The sequence below is a fragment of the Diabrotica undecimpunctata genome, chromosome 7 (assembly GCF_040954645.1).
Source record: "Diabrotica undecimpunctata isolate CICGRU chromosome 7, icDiaUnde3, whole genome shotgun sequence".
Lineage (NCBI taxonomy): Eukaryota > Metazoa > Arthropoda > Insecta > Coleoptera > Chrysomelidae > Diabrotica > Diabrotica undecimpunctata.
In genome coordinates this window covers 91,348,179-91,370,462 of record NC_092809.1, presented here as the reverse complement: position 1 = coordinate 91,370,462, position 22,284 = coordinate 91,348,179, and the positions used below count along the sequence as shown (strand labels likewise).

Genomic DNA, 22,284 nt, shown 5'->3' with positions numbered 1-22,284 from the left:
ACGTGGTATATATACAATCGACAGTTTTGTTTTGTTTATGGTTCTCTTTTTGTGTGTAAGTTTGTAGTACATATATTCTTCTTCTTTTAAGTAATATATTCTTCTTTATTTATAATTGTAGGTATATTGGGTTATGTATATTTATGGTTTATTTCACCTCTTTTTAAAATAGAGTTTTATACAGTCCACTTGCTTTCATTTCTTTTATTTGAATATACATACCCAATCTAAAAAGGGGGAAACCAGCGAGTTCTAGATTGAACAAAATATCTTCTCTCCCCCTTCAGGATGACCCCAATTGTTATATTGAGGTCATCGTATGTGCAGAACGCAACATAATGATACTAATGAAATTATTAAACTCAATGCAAAAGTATACTCATAATACACATTATGAGTTAATATTAGGTAATAAAATACACAACACTGTGATATATATACAAAAAGAATAGTGAAATTATTATAATATGAAAAATATACAAATCTACATAAAGGTAATGAAATGTTCTCAATCAAGTTCAATCGCGATCGCGGCACAACAGATAAAAGTTCGAAGCAAATATGACATCTATATACCAAGTAAACGTACTTGATATATGCAGCAACAAAATTATGGTGTATTGTAGCTTACCCCATAAATCACAGCACCAACCGCTATTACCAACGTCTTCATCGACGTACACCAGGAACCACAAAATTCATGCAACTTGTCTGCATCAAACCGACTTCCTCGGTCAAAGGACCGATGCAAAGTGTCTTAAGGTACTCTTAACCCAAACGCACACACATGTGTGTGGTTTGAGAGATAAAACTCGACTATGATTGTGTAGATGCATCGCTTATCTCAAATACACATCTGTTTCATTTTGCAGATTGCCTGTCTCGTAGCATGTAGTTTTTAACCCAGATGCACATTATGTTGCGTTCTGCACATACGATGACCTCAATATAACAATTGGGGTCATCCTGAAGGGGGAGAGAAGATATTCTGCTCAATCTAGAACACGCTGGTTGCCCCCTTTCGGATGACCCCAATTGTTATATTGAGGTCATCGTATGTGCAGAACGCAACAATGGGTTCTAAATTGAAGGATACGAACTAAGAAATATTGAAAAAATTCTTCGTTATTATAATGCATATCTAAGGGGATTTCAATTAACACATATACGAGGGGATTCCAATAAATTTCAAATGCTACAATATGTTATATAAATCATAATTATTCATATGGTGCAAATATCCCAATTTTTCAAATTTTGGAGATACGGGGTTCTTTCTTAGTAGGGCAGTATTATATTCAATGGTTTTTTCAATCAACAACTTAATGGTTTGCAAATGATCATTTGTTCCGTATCCAGCTCTAAATCCTGCTTGCTCGCAAGGTTGATAGAATTTTAGTTTTGATGTCAACCTATTAGTTATTATCTTCATAAACAACTTATAAACGTGAGATAACAAGCTAATAGGTCTATAGTGCTTTAGCTCTGTTATATCTCCCTTTTTGTGCATGACTACTATAACAGCTTTATTCCACTAAGATGGCGTTTATCTTTTTCTATTACCACTTTTCGACAATATTCTTCTTACCTAGAGCTTGAAATCTCTTTAGCACCTTTAAACTTTTATTTTCCTCGACAACCGTTGTAATCTTTTTTGTGTTATATTGTAGTACGTCCTTTCTCACTGCTTTATTAATATCTTTATTAAGTTGTTGTAGTACGCGTGCATTCGTATCGTTTTTGTTCTTCTTAAGTTCTCTTCGATTCTCCATAAGTCTTTTTGTCCCTTGACTGATTTTTTCCTCCTTATCTCTCCTAGGATTTGTATTGCACTTTTTCTCTGCGTTCTTAATAGCTTCTATTAAATTATCATTTAATGTTTCGACATCCATAACGTCTATATTTGTTGTCTGTAGACATCTCAGAATTTCCTCTTCGAAGGACTTGGTGTTTTCGATTAGATTCCATCCTATTTATTGTGTTTTTTTTTTATCATTTTGTATCTTTGTTTTTGGAGATTCAGCACGATCTTTGCTCTTACCATTATATGATCACTTGCCACTGAACAACTATTAAGAACTGTTACTTCATGGACACTATGTCTTTGTTGTTGGTTAAGACAAAATCAATTTTATTTTTGGTGACTCTATCTTTACTTGCCCAGGTCCATTTTCTTTTTTGAGACTTTCTTTGAAAAAGCTATTAATTGCAAAGAGGCCATTTCGTACCAAGAAACCCAAAAACATTTCGCCTCTTTCATTTCTTTGTCCGAATCAGTAGGGACCTATTGCAACTTTGGTCCCGTCCAGTTTACATCCCAACTTAGCAATAAAGTCATCCATTACTAGGTTGTGTGTAGTAGGTTTCCACTCCTCGTCCGAGTGTGTAGATGTAGGTGCATAGGCTTGAATTATTTTAAAGCTAGTTTTTTTGTTAAGCTTCAGTATGCAGAGTATTATTCTTGGGTTGATACCTTTAAGTTGTTGGATATTTTTAGTGTGTCTCTTATGTATAAGAAGTCCAACTCCTCCTATTTTTTCTTTGTTTCCCATATAGAAAATTGGATGCCCTGATTTAAGAGTTATACAGTTTTCTTCTTCGCGTCTTACTTCACAGAGACCCATAACGTCCCATTTTATGTGTTTTAACTCTTCTTCTAATTCCAGTAATTTTTCTTCAGATGACAGTGTTCTTACATTGTACGTGGCGATATACATTTGTCGTCGTCCGTGGTAGCCTGATCTGACCCGGGGATTCTTCGCACCCTCTGTTTGCTGTCTTTCTTGATCGCTACCTTAACCAAGGATCAGCTCACTGCCGGGGACTGAGGGCCGTGTTTTTGTCGTGTCAAGCATGCTTGGATTTTAGCCATACTCTACCGCGCTGGCCAGTGCGAGTTGGTAGAGGGTAGGATGAAGGTGGGAGTTTTAAAAGGGAGAGATAGGAAAAGGGTATGAGGACCTGGCCCCCTCAGGCAAGGAAGGAGGGAGAACCAGAAGCTAGCATAAGGCAGGGTCACTTATCCCTGTAGCAGCCTGTCTTCTACTGGGATTGTAGAAGAGTGCTACCTGCTACCTGTTACCTGCTACCTGCTACCTGCTACCTGCTGTTATTTATTTCTAGAATATTTTGAATAACGTTGATGAGAGACAGTATTGACCTATTTTAAGTTATGATTTTTTCTATTGAGATTACTTGTATAATAACAAACTTTAGAATAATGAAATAAAATATACAACTGTGCATATTGGCCTCAAAACTTTTTCCTTGCAGCATCTTATCTTTTATGAAATATCTTGTTGGGAATAAACCTGACCACCACATCACAGGCAAATAATTAAAAAAAAAAATACAAAATACAACTTTTTGTATTAGCTCGGATGTATTAGCTTCTGCCGGATGAATTTCTCTTTTGTTATCATAATATCTCTATATAATTTTATCATCACATGTATAAAATATGTGTATTATTTATTATTTTTTTTATATTTTTTATTATTTATAAAGAAGATCTACTAAGTAGAAATCTTAGATAAGTGTTCTATCGGTAATGTACAGTAAGTATCATTATTCCTATAGAAATAGGCAACCAAACGACAGCAGCCGTTAGGTCGACAAGAGGGTCAGGAGAGAACGAGACACAAGCGGAGTTTGACTATGGAAATATGTGGTTACGTTCGTTATTGGATCAATTAAAAAAATATACCCAATGTATAGGTCTAGTTAAAGTTATGATAATCGTAAATTATAAGAAACACTACATACATCACAAGATATATAAAAACTTGGGAACAAAAACAACCTCTAAAAAAATTTTCTGCTAAGTAATGTATTGTTGTCAACCTATTTTATATTTAAAATTAAATACAATAAAATTAATTTTTTTACTACAATAACTACATTTGACAAATGCAACAACTGCTAACTAAATTCATAAGTGGGGATAAAAACTTCCTTATATGACTTGGTCACATGCAAACATGCAACATAGACATAAATGTGAGGGACCCATTTGAGTAAATATGTCCCTTGAGGACGGTGGTGAGCTACACAATTATGTATAATAGAAGAGCCTTCTTATGTCTGATTCGTAAAAGTCGTAATTCTTTCACATAATTGTATATAACTTTGTACTTGTGTAATTACTTATGTGAGTAATTCACACCTAAATGCTGAATTTAAGGACCTGACGTAATATCATCAATAGGAAGATTATATGGGAAGATACTGCGAGTAACGATAGAGCAAGCGATAAAAGGCAAAATCGGGGAGGATCAGGCAGGCTTTACGGCAGGAAGATCATGCATAGACCACATATACATACTGGAACAACTGTTGGAAAAGACAAAAGCAAAAAATAGAGATATACACTTGGCATTTGTGAACCTGAGAAAGGCGTATGACTCTGTACCAAGGTCAGAACTATGGAAGGCAATGTACAAATTAGAAATACAGACGGAACTCATAGAAGCTACAAAAGCTCTGTATAAAGAAAATAAAGTATCCATTAAAATGGGAACAAGAATCATAGGAGACTTCACCACAACAAAAGGGCTCCTGCAGAGTTGTTCCACATCTCCAACCCTATTCAAAATATACTTAGAGAAAGCCTTGACTACATGGAAAAGAAAATACAAGAAGAATATACCAAGGCTGGCCTAGATATTAACCTCGCGAAAACAGAGTACCTATGTACAAGTGAAGAAGACATAGAAGATCTACAGATTGATGATAACGTAACAATCAAAGGAAAGGATAAATTCCTTGGGGTTTATAATCACGAAAAAGGCAACAACAGAGGAAAAAATTACACAAAGATTAGGACAAACAAGAACAACAATCCGACAACTTAACTCAGTATGGTGGGATAGACACCTAAATATGAAGACAAAAACACAGATTTATAAAACATTAGTGCGAAGTATTACAACAGACAATAACTAATGTCAGAACGTATCGCGGGGCGAACTCTGACTCAGATCACTATCTTGTAGGGGCAAAATTACGGCAGAAAATAGCGACAGTAGCAAAAGGGAAAAATACTCAAATTAAAAAATGGAATGTCGAAGGATTCAAAAGCGCAACAAAGAGACAAGATTACAGAAATGCTCTCCAAATACAACTCAACCGAACTAGAGAGGAAGATACTGCAGAGGAGGAATGGAGACAATTAAAAACAATTATAACGGAATCAGCAGAGGAAACTGTCGGAAAAGCCAAAAGGCAAAGAAATGCGGAATGGTATGATGATGAATGCAGAACTGCAGTAGAGGAAAAAAGGCAAGCTAGGCTTAACCAACTTCAAAGAAACACAAGAAATAGCAGTGAGATTTATAACGAAAAAAGAATACAAGCGACTAGAATATGCAGAAGAAAGAAAAGAGAGGCTATGAAAAAACAAGTACAAGAAATCGTAAAGCATAACAGACGCGAAAGCAGAAAATTCTATAAATGCATAAAAGAAAGCACACAGTCATTTAGACCAAAACTAACGATATGCAAAGACAAGGACGACGAACTACTAACAGAGAAGCAAAAAATTATAATGAGATGGAAACAATATTTCGAAGAAAATCTAAATGCAGACAACGAAAATGATCAGAACGAGACAATATATTATACGGCGGAGCTGCACATCGAAAATCCGAGTTATGAAGAAGTAGTTCAGATAATAAATAAACTAAAAAACAATAAAGCACCAGGAACGGACGGAATTTCGGCAGAATTATTAAAGCATGGAGGATCCGAACTCTGGGAAAGAATCCATTACCTAATAAGATTAATATGGACGAAGGAGCAAATGCCAGAGGAATGGACAGTTGGCCTCATACAGCCAATATATAAAAAAGGAGATAAGAGGGAATGCCAGAATTATAGGCCTATTACATTGCTAAATGTAATATACAAAATTCTTTCTGGTATAATCTACAATAGATTATTAGAATACTCCTAAAATATAATTGGTGATTATCAAAATGGATTCAGACCAAATAGAGCCACTACAGATAACATATTCATACTAAGAACGATACAAGAAAAAGCTTATGAATACGACATAGACCTATATAATATGTATATAGACTTTAAACAAGCTTTTGATAGTGTGAATAGAGACAGAATGCTGGAAGACCTTTGTAATCTAGGTATACCTAAGAAATACATCAGCCTCATAAAAATGACGTTGCAGGGTTCAAAAGCCGCAGTCAGAGTAGATGGAGAACTGACTCCCCTATTTAACATCAACATGGGAGTAAGACAGGGAGATGCCCTATCAACCATGCTATTCAACCTAGTTCTTGAGGCAGTCATCAGAAAAACCAATATAACCGGCCATATAAACACCAAATCAGTACAAATTACTGCATATGCAGACGATGTAGCCATCATTAGTAGGAATAAGCCACGACTAATGGAAGTGTTCAAACAAATTGTTCCTGAAGCAAGAAAAAGAGGTCTTAAAATAAACGAAGCAAAAACGAAGTATATGACAGTCAAAAGAATAACTGACAATGAAAATAATATCACAATAGACAACTATAATATCGAACGAGTGGATGCCTTTACATATCTCGGCACAGAAATCAATCAGAAGAACTCCGTAAGTAGCGAAATTAATGCACGTATTTCCAGCGGGAATCGTACATACTATGCTAATAAAAGATTGATGACATCGAAATTATTAGACAAAAGAACCAAAATGACTATCTATAGAACACTGATTAGACCCGTAGTAACCTATGGATGTGAAACTTGGGTAATGACGAAAAAAGATGAAGCCCAACTCAGGACATTCGAGAGAAAAATACTGAGGAAAGTATATGGCCCGGTACAAGAGGAAGATGGCACATGGAGAATCAGGAGAAACGACGAGGTTAATGAGTTAAATGAAGGTTATGACATTGTAAGATTTGTGAAAAGTCAAAGACTGTCATGGCTGGGACATGTGCAGAGACAAAGCGATGCAAAAACAACTAAGAAAATGTTACAATGGAAGCCCATAGGAAGGCGAAAAAAAGGAAGGCCCAGAACGAGATGGTTGGATGACGTGGAAGACGACCTGAAAACCATGAACATAAGACAATGGAGAAGAAGGGCACAAGAGAGATCTGAATGGAAGGACATAGCCAGACAGGCAAAGACCCATTTAGGGTTATGATGCCAAAAGAAGAAGAAGAAGTGCGAAGTATTATGACATATGGGACTGAAAATTGAATGGGACTGAGATGGAATGCCTGCGAAGATGCTGCAGAGTAACAAGAATGGATAGGAGAAGTAATGACGAAATTAAGCAAAGAACATCAATAGAAACAGACATACTAACATCTATACATAGAACAAAAAAGACTAAAGTGGTATGGACATGTAAGAAGAACTAGCGACAGCAGATGGATAAAGATAATGACTGAATGGAGCCTCATAGGAAGGAAGAAAAGAGGACATTCTGGAGGAACGAAGTAAACGACGCGATGAGTAAGAGAGGCCTAAACGATGGAGAATGGGACAACAGAGAGAGATGGAAACGGTTGAGCGAGGGAAGGCAGTAAATACTGTAGAATCCCTAAATGTATATATATATATATATATATATATATATATATATATATATATATATATATATATATATGTAATAATGACTGAATATATTGTACAGTTTCCATCAAGCTGGTTACAACCAATACCACTGATGTCTCAATATATTGTATTTTCTGTCAAATCTCTCAATAGATTAATTTTTACAGTTCATTTAATTAACATTAAAAATAGTATCAACTTTTTTACTTAACTAAAGTTATATTTGCTTGCTTGATTAATTTAATTTTCATTTTTTTAACTCTTGTTTTGTATAAGGTGTTCATTATTTGTTTTATGTCGTTGTTAGCTTATAGTTTTTGTTAGAACAAAGACCTATGTACTGTGGATTATTTTGTGGTCCTCCTACTGATCGTCTTCCTTTTGGGGAATCGTCTCCTGTCGTCTTTACTTGTCTATTTGTTGTGATTCGGCTGGTATTATCGTTCCAATATACTCTTATATTTCTTACCCAATCCTTGATGTTCTTCACTTTGCATCTATGCTGTATATCTGTACTGCTAGCTCTGTTCCATAGTGTCTTACCATCAATTTTTATACGTGTTTTCAACAATATTTACTGTTTGTAACATTCTTTTCGTCCTCTCTGTGCCAGGTAGTGTTTTTGCTGCGTATGCCATTATTGGTCTGACGATTGTTTTTTAAATTATGCCTTTAATTTCTTTCGGATATTTTTATTTCTCCATATTGCTTTATTCGGGCAACCTGAGGGCCTATTTACTCTATTCATTTGATCGAGCTCCACTTCAGTTTCGAGCTTGCCGTAGTTAGATAATGTAATGCCTGGATATGTAAACTCCATCACTTGTTCTATTATCTGACCTTCCAGCTCCAATTTACATCTTAGTGAATTTGCTGTTATAACCATGCATTTTGTCCTTTTTGGGAAAATTATCATGTTAAATTTTTTGGCTGTTCTATTGAATTAGTGCATGATACGTTGTAAATCATCTTCACTTTGAGAGAGTAGTTTGGCAACCCTTTTATTATCAGATCAAATATAAAGAGGAAATAGATTAACAGGATCAAAAACTACACCCGGAACGGCCAAAACACAGAGAATGCTGAAAACAGCAGAAACGGGATTAACAGAATAAATACATCAGTAGAATAAATGACACAAGAGTTGCTGAAATACCAAGGGACAAATCACAAAGTGGTAAAAGAAACGTCAACCTGTTGCGCAGGAGATGACGAGACGATATTCCATAGAGGCCAATGAACAAGCAAAATCGCCTATATAAATGAAGAATAATTATATTAAAGGCCTACGAATATAACAAGAAAAAGACCAGGATGTGTTTACTCAGAGAGAGAGAGAGAGAGAGAGAGAGAGAGAGAGAGAGAGAGAGAGAGAGAGAGAGAGAGAGACAAGACAGATTATTACAATTACCTACAAGTAACCAGCGACGAATTTCAAATTATACTAATTTTATATCATTATAATTATAGTAATACTAGTCTTACATAAACTACACCAATGAGCTGTAAGTAAATTAGCAAACAAGTACTGAAACTAACATACCTACTAATATGATTAATAAATATTAAAAAAATGCTTTAGTATGGATGCCCTTAGCGTGGGCCTTATGTACGCCTTTGATTATATTTTGAAGCGGCATGCCTGTCGGTGGTTGAGTGGGCGGTTTTTGGGTGGTTGGGCCTGGTGCTCATCGGCGTTCGTGTCAAAAGCACACGCGATTTAAGATTACGGATCCCGCCGGGCGTTAGAAGCACTCTTACACGTTCACGCTCCTTCTCTTTTTCATCCCTTCTCTGTCCTTCACTGCACGGTCTTACTTCTCTCTCAGAGCTCACTGGATGGATTGAATGTAGTACATGGTGGCAAATTTTGCAAATACTAACATTACTAAGTAAATACTTTATATTATAGTAATTTAAACGTAACGTTAACGAGGCAATGCAATATAGCGATATTTTTTTTATCTTATATCACTAGTATATTTGCAAAAAGTAAAACCTTTTGAGATATGAGTTAATATATAATTTTAAATATGTTATGACCAGAATATGAACTTTCCTAAAAAATAAATAATATAAAATCAAGATTATCTATCAAAATACTTCTAACAAAATGAGCTAGTCGTATAAAAACTCCTATCGACTATTAATATTGTATGAGGCATTCGAAGTGGATTCAGGCTGTAAAACATATTATTTCTAAAAGCTACCTAATCATGGAAACATTAAGTGGGATCAATATCTACCAAAAGAATGGTAGATATTGTTTAATGTTTTTAATATTTATTTTTAAATTACTATTGTATATACTATTGTTTATTCATGCTTTTCTGCCTTGAAATTAAATTTGTTCTTGATATTTTTTTTTATCCATTTACTCAATTTGTTCTTATTATTTGCTTCCTGACCTTTTTATATTTTTGCTCAGATATTTCTTAGTTCAAAAATTTATCTTCCCTTGAAGGATGAGACCGTTAAGGTTCCATTCTTCATTTAAGATCTTACCTGCCTTTTTATTATATTTTCTATATTTGAGATTTACTCTCATAATATCTTCATTCATTTTTTTGTTTCGTATGATTTCTCTCGAAACCTTTCAAGATGTTTTTTAAGAGGTGACCGTTTACATATTTTTAATAATTCAACTCTAAATTTTTCAAACTATCATTCAAACTTCAAATTTGTCTAAAATAATACTATATTTTCTCATGCTCAAAATAGATTAATTAGTTAAATATAAATTTTGATCATTGGACCACTTGCATTAGGTTAGGGAAACAATATATTATAATATAACACACTTCAATGTCAGTTTTTATTTGTGAAACGTTTTAATTTCTGTGAGTGTTTTTAAATCTATTTGTACGTCATTTTTTTGTAATGTTCAAATTGTTTTACAGTGTACGATTGATCATTAAATATTCTGGGAATAAGCGAAATGCGTTGGCCAGGTTCAGGAACCGCAAATATCGGGGAACACCGCGTTAACTATTCTGGAACAGATAACGACATGAAGTGACAAAATCTGTTGACAAACTTCATCCCAATCTCAGCAAGAGTGATGCTCATACAACTAAAAGCAAGACCAATTGACATCAATATAATTTAAGTGTATGCACCTACAACAGAAGGAACAGAAGAAGAGATAGAAGAACTATACGATAGCATTAATCAAGTCGTGAGAAGGTTGAGAAAGCAAGACCTAACAATTGTCATGGGTGACTTCAACGCCAAAATTGGGGCCAGCAAAACATCATCTGCAGTTGGACCATTTGGTCTAGGAAACCAGAACGATCGAGGAGATTTTTGCGGAAGCAAATCAATTAGTAATAATGAACACCTGGTTTAAGCTACACCCAAGGAAACTGTACACCTGGAAATCTCCACAGGATTCTGTGGGAAGGATTGTAAGAAATCAGATTGATTACATGCTAGTAAATAAGAGGTATAGGAACAGCTGTACATCTGTCAAAACATACTTGGGGGTAGACATAAATTCTGATCATGTACCAGTTGTAGGTAATTTCAAAGTCATAATGAAGAAGGTTACAAGTAAGTCGATGAAGAAGTATGATGTTAGAAAACTGAAAGATCCCAATGGTTGACTAAAAGTGAGTGAAAACCTCAATACAAAGGTGCTAAAATGCAAAAATGCAGGAACTATAGAGGAAAGTTTGACCATCACACAAGAAACAGTGAGAAAAATTAAAGAACAACACCTGATGAAAGATACAGAAAAACGGAAATCGTGGATGACCGATGAAATACTTGAACTTATGGATCAGAGAAAAGAAAACAAAGAAAATCTCCAAGAATATAAGAGAATACGTCGAAGAAAAATAAGAGAAGCTAAAGAGAAACAAAAAACAGAACAAACCATGCCAAGAAATAGAGGAGTATCAGAGTCGATATGATAACTTTAATGTTCATCGAAAGGTGAAGGAAATAGCTGGAAAGTTCCGAAAACTTCTGTTGAAGCTATTAAATGCAGAAAAAATAAAAATGATAACTGAAATATTTAATGAAATATACAAGGCAGGAAAAATACCAGTAGAGTGGCTCAAATCGGAGTTCGTACCATTGCCCAAAAAACCAGGAGCAAAAGTTTGTGAAGACTATAGGACCATAAGCCTGATGAGCCATCTGATGAAGCTGTTTTTAAAAGTCATCCACAAAAGAATTTACCGGAAATGCGAGGAACAAATTGCGCCCAATCAGTTTGGATTTGTGAACGCCATTGGTACGAGGGAAGCTTTATTTAGCGTGCAGGTATTGTTTCAGAAATGTAGAGATGTCAGCTGTAATGTTTTTGCATGCCTGATTGACTACAAGAAGGACAAGAAGGAAAGGATTGACATGGAAGTGCTGAAGAGGACAGGTATTGACGGAAAAGACTTATAATAAGTCTTTTCTGAAAAAACTAATAGCTAACCTGCATTGGAATCAATCAGCGGTACTCCGAATAGATAGAGAATATACAGATCAGGTCAAAATCTTAAGGGGAGTGAGACAGGGGTGCATAATTTCACCACTGATATTCAATCTGTACTCGGAGCACATTTTTGAAGAGGCTCTAAAAGATATTGATGAAGACATCTCAATAAATGGAGTCAAGCTCAATAACCTGCTTGTAGAAAGTAGAAAATATGGACTGGATATAAACACCAGAAAAACCAAGCTAATGATCATCAGCAAGGAAAACATAACTGGAGCAGATCTGTATGTGAACCAAATGAGAATTGAACGTGTCTCACAATACAACTACTTGAGAACTAACATCAATGAGTCGTGGGACAATACCCAAGAGATTAAATGTCGCATCGGAAAGGCAAAAAGTGCATTCTTGACTATGAGTTCTGTGTTCAAGAGCCATGACCTCACCCTAGAAACAAAAATAAGGCTCCTTAAATGTTATGTGTACTCAGTGCTTCTGTACGGAGTAGAAACGTGGAAATTGAAGGCGGAAACTATCAAAACTTCAGGCTTTTGAACTATGGTCATACAGAAGGATCCTGAAGATACCATAAACAGACAAAATCACCAATGAAGAAGTACTGCGGAGGATGAACACAACTGCCGATTTGGTCAACATCGTGAAGAGCCGTAAGCTGCAGTACTTGGGACATATAATGAGAAATCAAGACAGATACGAGCTACTTCAATGCATTTTGCAAGGTGAAATTGAAGATAAAAGGGCCCCAGGACGAAGAAGAATATCCTGGCTTTGAGAGCATGGTATAGAAAGACCTCAACACAGCTATTTCGTATAGCAACCAACACAGTCATCATAGCCAGAATATATATATATATATATATATATATATATATATATATATATATATATATATATATATAATATATATATATATAATATATATATATATATAATATATATATATATATATATATATATATATATATATATATATATATATATATATATATATATATATATATAATTCTTTGGTAGGTAACTTTCGGGAAAGCGTCAAGTCAAGGATCGGCTAGAGATGGTATAAGCCAGTTTGGTGTAGAACTTTATTCTAAATGTGACATTTTCGTTGATAGGCTGTCACCTTCATCAGCACCTAAATGTAAATACTTATTTAGTACAAATGGTGGAAGTTAACATTTAAAAACCTACATTGAAAATGTTCAGTTGGTCCTAGTGGTGAAGAACACTGTCATAAATATGTTAAAATTGTTAAAAAATACATTTAAAATTTTCAATAAAAACATTACAACACAAAAGGGTATTTTTACAAATACAACTTACTTAAAAACTTACTTTACTAAATACTTCAATGATTGGATGATAATTAATCCTGACAAAACAATCACTATCTATGAAATAGCTGAACTCTTGGGCAATGCATATCCACTTGCGTTTATTTCAAACAACATTATCAGTGGATTAAGTGAACTGGAATTTGGTAATTGAATCGGCAGATCTTCTCTGAAGACAATTTTTCTAGTATCTGCAGTAACTGATGAACCGTTTCCTTTACAGCAGATGCCAATTTAAACAGCTGTATTACCAATAAAACAAGTCATTACTGAAACGCCTCATATGGCACCACAGCTGGTCAATAACAAAACTGCTGAGATGAAAACACAGCATCTAACTGAGATAATGCCTGTGGCAACTGCATCGTGTCAGCTGCTTTCATGTTTGGCATTGTCCTCAGAAGTTTTGTCAACTTCATCATGGTGGTCATTGCTAGTCCCTTCAGAACAAATTCGCCCTTATTCTCGAGCAGAAGCTAGAAAAGAAGGAAAAAGAAAGAACAGAAAACGTAAAAGTCAAATATTAACAAATACATCTATTAAAGACGCACTAATTGCTAATCTAAAAGTAAGGCATAAGAAGAACGCAACTAGAAAACGCGGTGAACAAAACACCTCCAAAAAATGTGGTAGAACAAAAATGTCTATTTTACATAAAAGGATTCAGAAACAGACATCCGCGTTAGAAGACGAAGGGTCACCTAATAAAGATGAAAATGATAGAAAGCAAAAAGAAGTTGTAACGTTTTTTTAAAGACACGTTAAGTTCAAGACATAGAAGATTCTTCTGACTCAGAGAAATCGGAAGAGTCTTTTTGCTCTGATACTGAATCGAGTATGGGATCGTTTATAAGTAATAACGAAGAGATATCCTAAATGGATTACGACGATAATATGGAGATAAACGTTGGCGATTATGTTCTCATTAAAGAAGGTGTCTCAAAAGGCATATAAATAATGTCTATAATACACATTATTGGCCAAACTGAAACTACAGTGAAAGTTATTTACATCCGTCATTTATTTTCTAAGTTCACATTTATTTCCTCCAATAGAAACTACATATTTAATGTTTCCAAAGTTGTTTTAAAATTACCAACTCCCAAACCTTCAGCCCAGACAACACGTAGAAGTGAAATGCTGCTTTTTTTTTAATTAATATATTGTATTAAAATAAACTTTATATTGTTTCTATGTAAAGTCACGACAAACAAATAGTATTGTTGATTGAATATCCGAATATTTAATCAACGATAGTATTTAATATAAATTCTGATTAGTCACCTTAGCTTGTGTAACAGTGTACCCCATAGTATATAACACTGTTTCCCGCTATTGAAGAACCGCATTGAGAATTTAAAACTCGACGTTTGGGAACCCATTTTGGAGCCACTATCAAGAGTGATATGGTTCCGTTTGAGTTTGGAGTCTTAATCTGCCCACTCCCTTCACTCGTAACGTACCAGTATCTTGTTCTCCAAAAATACGAGAACCGTCAAACAAGACTAAGGTCTCAATCTTCCTACTCCTCCAAATCAAGTGGCGACCGGTTTTACCCTGTGTAGCTGCTTTTCTTCCCTCAGTATGCGCGGAAACGATCTGAGCGGGATCGGTAGGCGCGGGATCTCGCGTATTAAAGCTGTTAGGGCGTTTTTCAATTTTGATGGCTTTACGAATAATTCTCGATTTTAGGGAGCGGATAGGAGCGATGGTTTTTGCTTTTTCGAAATCTATTTTGAGACCTGTCTGAATATGATGTTGGGTTAGGGCTGAAGTAGTATCGGAATGTTTTACAGATATAGGATATTCGTAAATATGGTAGTGGATCCGTCGGTTTGTCTGTCCTATATATGTTTGTAGGCAATTGAAACAAGGCAACTTGGAGCAAGTAGTGAAGATGGTTTTGATGTTTAGATTATTAAAAGTTCTACTGATCTTTTTAGTGACACTGTTCACGTTCTATATCTTTCTGCTTCGGATCAACTCTTTGGATACTTTTTTCTGAAACACCTGTTACAGCGATTACTTTTTCGTACAACTGATCTAATGAAACGTTCAGTACTGCAGACGTTTTTTCTTTCTCTATATATTTAAACACATTAGAAACAATTTCACTTGTTTGAGTATTTATTTGATGTTTACCGTTAGGATATTTTAAACAGACTGATAACAATTCCAAAATACAGTAAGCATTTAGCGCATATAAAGGAGAATACGCAAGCTTTTATCTCTTGGCGTACTGCTGATAGGCCACCAGACACCAGTGTTCTAGTTTAAGTTGCAGATTTATTAAGAATTTTAAACTGCTACATTAGCCTTTTTATTTTTCCGTACACCGTGCCAGGATTCGAATGCACTTCCAATAAAGCATTTCGCTGTAGCAAAATGTGAATCGACCACTTGCCCCGCTTGGCTGTCTGACCGACAAAATGAATTCTATTAAAAATTCTATAAATTCTAAAATTGGAAGATCGTGAAAGTCGCGTTGATTAATTTGTTATAAAGTTTTCAAAAATTGGTTCATTAGTCCAAGTTTAACATGCAAGGAAGAAAAAGAATTAATTTGCTGGTTCTTCAATTGGCATCTCTTTTTGTTTAATGTAAATTTGTTGTTCTGTGACAAATATATAAAAAAAGATATATCGTATGTCTATTTTACTCTCACAAAAGAAAATTTACCAATTTTAAATGAACCCATCTGCGCATATTTCTATTAAAGTTAATTTTTTTTTGAAAACTAAAATTGTTGTATTATCTTTTTCTTTCATCTTTGTGGAATGCCTAATTGAATATATACCGCGTAATTTAAAACTTATTTTATTCAGCTAGTTTTTTTTAATTGTAGTGTTTAATAAAAATATACTCGTATAGTGCTTAAAAATTTGATAATTTGATAATGTGGGAAGACATTTACTCGAGGACACTTTTAAGTGCCTCTAACATATTGTTAGGTGATCTAAAATAATGGAGCTTAAAGAAAACGTGGTACCCAATAGAGGATTTAACATCAATTCAGATAAATATAATCTTGAAAACATTTTCGTTTATATTCAAACGATAGGTAACACCGATTACATATCGCTTACATCCAATTATAATAGGCTATACTTCGAACAAGAAACTAGGAATTTCTAATATCCTTTAAGTAAGGAGACTTGGTAGGAATGTAATTAATGTGGCAATAGCTTCTATACATAATGCAAATAGTATTATAAATAATAGGAAGAAAATTATATTCAATTTGATAATGTATATTTACAGGAAAATATTGAATCTCCTTCACGCATCTTAAATATTAAACGAATGCATAGAAAAGTTGAAAAAAAAAATGGTACAATTAAGTATGTTGCAAAACGAACTGTTATTGTAGCTTTTGAAGGTAATATACTGCCTTAGTGTGTTATTATAAATCGAGTTTTTTGTCCAGTCGAACAATTTGTAGGTAGGGTTACTCAGTGTTATAGGTGTTTGAGATACGGCCACATTTCAAAACAGTGTAGAAGTTCTTGAAATCCATGTATTCGTTCTGGAACCAATATAGGTGAAAATCACTCTTGCGAAAATTCACTCATTAGTCGCCAATGAACATGTTTCGATTTCAAAAATTGTCCTTCTTACCAAAAACAACAAAAAATTAAAAGGATTATGATCAAAAATAAAATTTCTTTTACAGAGGCCAAGGAAATTATTGAAAACTCGTACGTGCTTATAATTTTCCCCTTAAAGACTCCGTCAAATATCTTGGCATGGTACTTGATAGATAGTAGAGTAAAGTTAGACCGATGTATAAAGGGTTAAAATTAAAAAAAAAATGGTTACAAAGACTTGGTGGGGAGCTGTCCTTGAAACCGCTGTATTATTCTATAATGCCTATATCATGTCCATATTGGATTATGGATGTATCTTGTACGGCTCTGCTAGTTCACAGATTTTAAACAAAATAAATATCTTGCAGAACTCAGTCCTATGTGCATGTCTTGGTGCCATAAAAACAACTCCAGTCGAAACTCTTCATGTAGTAGCTATTAGCCTCATTTAAATCACTAAAGGCAGCTTCTTGCAGACAAATTTCTTCTCAAAATATCCACAGCCAACAATAATCTATATTTAAATATAGTTGTATTAAATGAACAAGATCTAACAAATAAATATGAGTCAAAGAAAAATTCTTCACTACTGTGCATCGCACTTCAATCTAATCAAGATATCCTCAGTTATTTATATTATCCCAGCTCAACGTTGTCAGATCTTTATGATTACAGTTTCTTAATTCATTCATCTTTATTCATTGTTTCTGAATATTTTGATTGTAAGACCTTCACATAGCGATAATTATCACATTAATATTAACTTATTAACTTAATTATACTCATTACTTGCAAGCTTCGAAGAATCTGTGGCTATATAATTATATTGATGCTTCCAACTCCAAGGATGGTGTGGGATGTGCTTTTTATATTCCCTTCAAAAATATTCATTATTCCTACAAACTGGATAACATATTTTCTATATTTAGTGCTGAAGCTATTGCAATATCTTTAATTCTTCTTCTTCTCGTAGCACTACAACCCACTGTGGGTTTTGACTGACTGCAAAACTTGCTTCCATTTTGAACGGTCGTCCATAATAGTTGGGTCAGTGGGTAGCCCATTGTTCTTCGATCTGACCATATATTGTCTCTCCATCGCATTCGTCGACGTCCTAAGGGCCTTCTTCCTGTGGGGGCTTCCTCCCATATTAACTTGGCAAGGCGGTTATTAGGGAGTCTATGGATAGGGCCAGCCGATCTTAGATGTTGGGATTTAATTTCTTGGACTATATCGCTCGCTCTATGCATCTGCCTGACCTGAGCATTTGTTCTCATTCGGTATTGGTTGCTATTAATGTCGTGATAAGGCCCAAATATTCTTCTGAGGATTTTCCTCTCATAACATCTAAGTTTTCTTTCAGTTTCTTTGGTCAGGGTCCACGTCTCACACCCATACATGAGCACCGGTCTAATCACCGTTTTATATATTCTAATCTTTGATGTTCGTGTTAGGCTTTTAGATTTAATAGTATTGTGGAGGCTGTACATACATCTGTTTGTTGCTGAATTATTCCTTTAATCTCTTTCGCGATATCGTTATCTGCAGTGGTTGTTGTTCCGAGATATATAAAACTCTCCACTCTTTCAAAGTTATAAAATATGGTCTATTGTAACATTTTGCCCTATTCTATCGCGCCCCTTTGTCTCTTGATGCACATGTATTTGGTTTTCTCTTCGTTTACCTTTAAACCAGTTTTATTTGCCTCTACCCCCAATTTATTAAAAGTCTCGTTCATATTGGTGACTGTGTTTCTCACAAAGGCAATGTCATCTGCGTATGCTGGTAGTAATTTTGGTCCATCTTCTGTCAGTAATTCTGTTTTAAGTTGTGCTGCTCTTACTACTTTCTCCAGGATGATATTAAAGAGAGGAGGTCACTGCTTATTTCGAAACATGTTTGCCATTGCATGTTCTGCCATTGCATTCCACATCTAATCCCTTTTAATGTTGTCGTACGCTTGCCGAAAATCTATGAAGAGATTATAGTTCAATTGAATTTCCATCCTTTTTCAAGCAGCTGTCTTAGAGTAAAGATCTGATCTATGATCGATCTATGTTTTCTGAAGCCGGCTTGGTATTCCCCCATGAAATTTTTTACAAACGGTGTCAGCCTACTTAATAGGATGTTCGATAAGATTTTATATGCCGTATTAAGTAGGGAGATGCCTCTATAATTAGAGCACTTGGTTTTGTCCCTTTTTTATGGATGGGGATTATTACACGTTCGTGCAATTTTGGTGGTATTTTCTCTTCGTTCCCTATAAGTGTTATTAGTTTGTGTAGTCTACAATTGATTCTGCAATAATTATATCAGACTCCCTGTCTGTTTTAAATTCTTTGGTTTTGACTAAGTACCCAAGTTACTCCTCAAACTATATTACGTAAGCAAATAAAAAGGGATTTTAGAACTGGAAAAGTTAACAAAAACAAAACATTTTGTATGGATTAAAGCACATATCGGTCTCGAACATAACAAGTATATGAATATGCTGGCAAAAAAAGTGTAAAAAAGGGTTTGACCAATAAACTACCCATAAGTTTTTGTGATGCTGTCGTTTATATTAAAATGAAATATCTCAAAATTTGGAATGAAGGTTGATAACAACATACTTATACCAACCCTTCTAGATATTGTAGTATACAAAATCAAATACCGAATAGAATGTGGTTTTAGCTATATAATTATTCAAGAAAATATATCACAACTGTGACACGTCTCCGATTTTGCCACGCCTGTTATCCCACACATCTACATAAAATTCATATTCTCGAAAATGATCATCGTCAGAATTGTGGAAAAAAGGTGATTTAGATCATATTTTTTTTGAATGCCAGAAATATAAGGATAAAACAAACAAATCACTTTATTCAACAAGTCGATTATCATTGTGCTGACTTTTTGAAATCCAAATGTTCGCGCCAACGCCCGCGTCAATCCCCACGCTAACCCCCACGCCAACCTCCACCCAAACCACGTCATTCATCTACGGTATAAATGACCCCGTGCTCTATTCCCAGCACCAGTAATGCATTGATTAGTGATCAGTGTAGTAGTGTCTGGGGGCTTAGGAGACTGAAACCTCGGAAGCCCTGAAGAAGTCATTGAAGAGGATGTCCAAAGCTCGGCGCAATGATAATCGACGCGGTTCAACCCGGAAAGCTCTAGGCTTATATATATATATATATATATATATATATATATATATATATATATATATATATATATATGTATATATATATATATATATATATATATATGTATATATATATATGTATATATATATATATATGTATATATATATATATATGTATATATATATATATATATATATATATATATATATATATATATATATATATATATATATAGGTATGCTATTTTGTTTATTGTTATTTTTGGCCTCATATTATGTTTTATAGCGTTGATTAAATATCCGAATTCGAATATTCAATCAACGTTTAGAGATATTGAAAATATATAATTTTGTTTGAAGTATGTTAACCGCACCGTGACTATATACAAAGATTGTAAGAGTATATCCCCTTTAAATATTTCCAAAGGGATGTTCTCCAAACTTCAATGCTGAAGTGCTACGTTACATACGGGACACAAAAAAATTTAGAGAAAAAAACCACAGAAAATAGAGCACGCTTTATGAGGAGATTTGGAGGAACATGTCGAGGATAAATTGCGGTCTATGAACAATTCATTTATTCAGTTTTTTTTTCTATTGTCCCTTTAACTTCGGATTTTGTACTTTTATATATTATTTTTCTAAAAAAAACACCTGAAAATAAAATACAATTTAACAATTTATAAATAATTACCAATTAGTTCTCACTGTTTTTAGATATGTAATATTTACATTAAATACTTCTGAATAAAATATAATTTAGATATTATAGATATAATATAGAATATATATGTTTTGGCAGTTACGGAAAAATAATTAGTTTAGCAACAAATGTTTAGAGGAAATTTAAAATACAGCATGATATATAAGCTTATTAAACTTTACCAGATGACAACTTTTTTTTATTAGATATTATTTTCGTATTGGCCGATTACTTCTTTATGCTAAGTACAATTGAATAAAGACATCAAATCATACCACCTCTGAAATAATTAATATGAGACCTTTTTTAGTAAACTTAAATTTTTGTTACGGTAACATTTTTTAAATTTTTCGTAGAATATAAAAAAATAAAATCACCATCTTAATTGTCATGTTTCTGATAGTTTGTGGTAGTGGTTTTGCAAGGGTGTAACTGGTACTCTGAAAGTTATAAACTTAGAAATTTTAAAATAGTTTCATGTGTTACATTTTCACAAGCCTTTTTCTTGTAACATTTTACTTTTGTAATGAATATATGAAACGATTATTATCTAAGTCGCCAATCTCCATCTTGGTCAATTTTACAGGAATCGCAAAACTTTGTATAGGTGTACATCTTCATTTTGGTTACGATGTGTCTAATTTTTATCATTTGTAGTAAATATTTAATAAGGCTTTTATTTAACACACATTTGTTTAATAATTTTTTAAGTTGCTACTAAGAAAATTGAAAACTAAATATGATTATATTATTATTATATTACTAATAATGTAACTTTGGTAATTTTGATACAAATTTCGCTGCCTCCCAGTCAGTTGAACTGGGTCTAGTTAAACCAAAAGCCATCATTGTCAAAATTAATTTTATTGTAATGCAACTACACTAACAGTGTTATATTTTCTTCACTTTGTGGACCACAGAATCGATCTTCGTGCTTAGGTACTCTTGGTAGATCCATATTTTGTAAATGCATTCTGTAGTATCCTAACCTTAGGTTTTGGAGGCAAGTGTCTCCAAAAAAAATTTTAAGCAAATTCTTGACTACTTTTAACTTATGCTGACTGATACTATATATATTGTTGGCTTCAAATTTAATTAAATTAAGATTAGACAACCATTTTTAACCTTGGTCGAGCTTCGAAACACTACTGTTAAAACGTTGACATTTGGATCTTCTTTTACCAAAATGTTAAGCTTCGAAACACTATAGTTAAAATGTTTGGATCACTTTTCACTAAAACGTTTTTAAAATTTATGATGGATCACCTCAAATAAAGTCGTTTTTATTTAATAAGTTTAACCCTACAATGCGCAGCGATGCATATTTGCATCACCCTGGTTTTTCGCTTCCACGGTACCCTCTAATAAATTTTAAGCTTAGAAAATGACTTGATTCAATTATGTACTACCCGTCCATCTGGCAAACAGACCTAGAATATCCTGGGCGGCACAATAATCTTAGTTATTCAATATTGTAAACGGATTCGTTCACGTGGTTA

At 34.0% G+C, this 22,284-nt stretch overlaps 1 protein-coding gene across 1 annotated transcript; it reads right to left on the bottom strand.

Annotated features, from left to right (window-relative positions):
* Window positions 1-2,273: 2,273 nt before the first annotated feature.
* LOC140446539 (uncharacterized) lies at window positions 2,274-2,717 on the bottom strand. The gene has a single exon (XM_072539104.1). The coding sequence runs from the start codon at window positions 2,715-2,717 to the stop codon at window positions 2,274-2,276; it is 444 nt and encodes a 147-aa protein (XP_072395205.1).
* Window positions 2,718-22,284: the final 19,567 nt, after the last annotated feature.

What these genes read in the sequence shown, in the direction of transcription:
- LOC140446539 (XM_072539104.1), bottom strand. Translation starts at nt 2,717, where the DNA reads ATGTATATCGCCACGTACAATGTAAGAACACTGTCATCTGAAGAAAAA.